Below are 967 nucleotides of genomic sequence, written 5' to 3' on the forward strand. Positions count from 1 at the left end.
ATTCGTCCGCAGCACTTGATTTTATAGTTTAGGAAAGGCCGCCTTACCTGTCTCAGCAGCTCCCGTTCTTTGCAGAGTATTCCTCTCATTTCCTCAAGCGTCAAGTCACCGCCTTCGCTCATAAGCTCTTGGTTTCCCCTAACGCCCGAATCTCTCGTGTTAGAAAGATAAACACCATATTTCCCGAAGATAACGTTTCCCTGAGTAGCATCTTCCCGAGTTCGCACGCTTGGAGGACCTACTCGGAAGTCCCCGGAGAGCATCTTTCGGCGACTCTGCAGGAATGGAGCCCCTGAGCAGGCGTGGAGGCTGGCCAGAATCAGGGACAGAACTAAACCCAGCCTGGTGCTGCTTGGTGGAGCTTTACGGCACATTTTCCTTCGCATTTAGGATTTCACTAAGGGAATGTCAGTCCTTGAACTCGCCTTGTGGATCAGGCATTACCCAAAGGAGCTCAGCACTTCGCAGCGGCCCGCCTCTGACTCTCACTGTGTGTCTGTCTCCTGCAGCAACGAACCTCCGGATATATATCACAACTTCATGAGTCACAGACATCCTGGCACCTCGACTGGCTTAGGAGATCGCACGGTGCCAACGCAGTGTGCCCAGGATAGCGGACGTCCGGTGGAAGGCGTCGTGGGAGCAATCTTAAATTTCACTGTCAAGGGCTTGGCGGATGAGGTGGTTAGCTGGTCGTTTGGCAGATGGTAACATTCATTCAGGTGTGCTTAGAGGCGGTTATAATGATGCAATTGTTACATGGTGGGCAGTATTACATATCCTTTAGTTTCCACCCGTGAAAATATGTACTATAGTTCGCACAGACCAACTTCACTTAAATTAAGATATCAGGCATATATAAAATCTATCATGATTGTATTTGTTTTGTCCGTTGTTCGGTACATGTGACTATTTCATTTTGATATAAAATGGGTTAATAACTGACATAAAAACATTAAAGAATGAA

At 47.6% G+C, this 967-nt stretch overlaps 1 protein-coding gene across 1 annotated transcript in view; it reads right to left on the bottom strand.

Moving 5' to 3' along the window:
• LOC119588688 (PH domain-containing protein DDB_G0287875-like) overlaps window positions 1-516 on the bottom strand; it is a gene marked incomplete at its 3' end in the record, with an annotated part of 1,783 nt that extends 1,267 nt beyond the window's left edge. Inside the window, 1 exon segment of the mRNA XM_037937324.1 lies at window positions 48-516. Coding sequence (XP_037793252.1) covers window positions 48-386 — 339 coding nt within the window.
• Window positions 517-967: the final 451 nt, after the last annotated feature.

Source organism: Penaeus monodon, chromosome 24 (genome assembly GCF_015228065.2).
Source record: "Penaeus monodon isolate SGIC_2016 chromosome 24, NSTDA_Pmon_1, whole genome shotgun sequence".
Lineage (NCBI taxonomy): Eukaryota > Metazoa > Arthropoda > Malacostraca > Decapoda > Penaeidae > Penaeus > Penaeus monodon.